General features: G+C 64.7%; 1 protein-coding gene across 1 annotated transcript in view; it reads left to right on the forward strand.

The window, feature by feature from the left end:
• Positions 1 to 368: 368 nt before the first annotated feature.
• The window catches only part of LOC108449088 (basic proline-rich protein-like), a gene marked incomplete at its 5' end in the record, with an annotated part of 6,470 nt that continues 5,209 nt past the window's right edge, over positions 369 to 1,629 (forward strand). The window contains 2 exons of the mRNA XM_017744118.1: positions 369 to 477; positions 669 to 766. Coding sequence (XP_017599607.1) covers positions 369 to 477; positions 669 to 766 — 207 coding nt within the window. The remainder of the gene's footprint in view (positions 478 to 668; positions 767 to 1,629) is intronic.

Below are 1,629 nucleotides of genomic sequence, written 5' to 3' on the forward strand. Positions count from 1 at the left end.
GGAGCGCCACAGCCCCGCGCACGCCCTGCCTGGGCGGCAAAGCCCGGCCAGCAAAACTCCGGCAGCACCAGCGAGCATTTTTTACCCCGCACCCCACCGCCACCCCACCGCAGGCACCGCCGGCGACACGGAACAGAGGAGAGGGGTGAGGGGAGAGGAAAGGAAGGCAAAAAAACCACACAAATAAAAAAAATACCTGCTACTTAAGAATGGATGCACATAGTGAGAGTGACATGCCTTGAGAGGGTGTATTCCCCATTTCTGCTCGCCGAGGCTGCTTCGCTTTTTTATTTTTGGGTGGCTTTTCCTCTTTTTTCTTTTTTTTTGGTTTTTTTTTTGCCCCCCCCCCCCCTCCTTTCTGCCGGCAGAAGGGGCTTCAGGCCCGGCCGAGCACGGGAGGAGCGGCGGCGGGGAGTGGGCGCGGGGAGCGCGCCGGGAGCGCGCCCGGGTGCGCGTGGGAGCGCGCGGCTCCGCGAGGTACAAAAGGGAACAAATGGGAAAAACACATTAGCTCATGATGGATCCGCGCTGGGGGGGAGGGAGGGAGGGACAGACGGCTCCCCCCGTGCCCCGCTCTGCCTCTTAAAGGCCCCCGATGGGGTTTTGGGGTTTTTTTTTGTTGTTGTTGTTGTCGCTGTTTTTCTTTTCTTTTTTTTTTCATCGGGCAGCAAATCGGCCGCGGTGGCACGCGCGTGTCGCTGTCGCTGTCGCTGTCGCCGGGTGACCCGCGGGAGCGCGCAGGGGATGGGAGGGAGGAGCCGTCCCCGTGAGGTTTGGGATCTCCGGGGGGGTGAGGGTGGAAGGGGAGGCTGGTGGGGTCACCCGGGCTGGCGTGGGATGGGGACAGCGGGTGGGCATCTTCCGGGAGAGGGGCGGCGGCCTGGCACAGCCGGGCACGGGGTGAGGGGTGGCTTTTGGGGGAAAAGATGCCGAATTTGTGGCCGGATGGGAGGGGCAGCGCGCGGCTGGCACAGGGACTGGGCTCGTTCATCTTCCCACGAATTCCTGGCGCGGGCAGCTGGAGAGGCTCTGGAGCAGAGCGAGGGTGGCACCGGGGCACCTGTGGGGAGGGACAGCCTGGACAGAGGTGACCGACCACGGTGGGGGCGCGGTGCCAGGGGGCTCAGCCTCTGCCTGGCAGCGCCCATTACCGTGGGGACACACCCACTGCCACCCACGGCCGTGGGGGTCTCATTCCGTGATGCCACCGAGGTGGGCACACAGTGACAGGTGGTGACCAGTGGGCACGGACAGCCCGGACAGCGGTGACTGACCATGCTGGGGACCCAGTGATGGTGGCTCAGCCTCTTGCTGGCAGTGCCCACCGGCGTGGGGACCCGCCACTGTCACCCACCACCGTGGGGACCCATGAGGGTCTCAGCCCCTGGTGCCCACCACCATCTCTGGTCGCCAAGCCCTGGCGCTCCAGGTGCCAGCAGCCCCGTGGTGTGGCAGTGACCCAGAGCTGTCCCCTCCCCTCCCACACAACCCCAAGCCCCATCATGGAGAAAACCCAGGAAAAACCAGGAGAAAACGAACAAATCTGCTTTTCTTCCCTCAAATCACTGCGCTGCGCCCTCTGGGCCCTGCGGGGCTGCTCGGCCCCTCCCCAGCGGGACGGGGGGGATC

This window comes from Corvus brachyrhynchos, unplaced genomic scaffold, assembly GCF_000691975.1.
Source record: "Corvus brachyrhynchos isolate BGI_N302 unplaced genomic scaffold, ASM69197v1 scaffold30, whole genome shotgun sequence".
NCBI lineage: Eukaryota > Metazoa > Chordata > Aves > Passeriformes > Corvidae > Corvus > Corvus brachyrhynchos.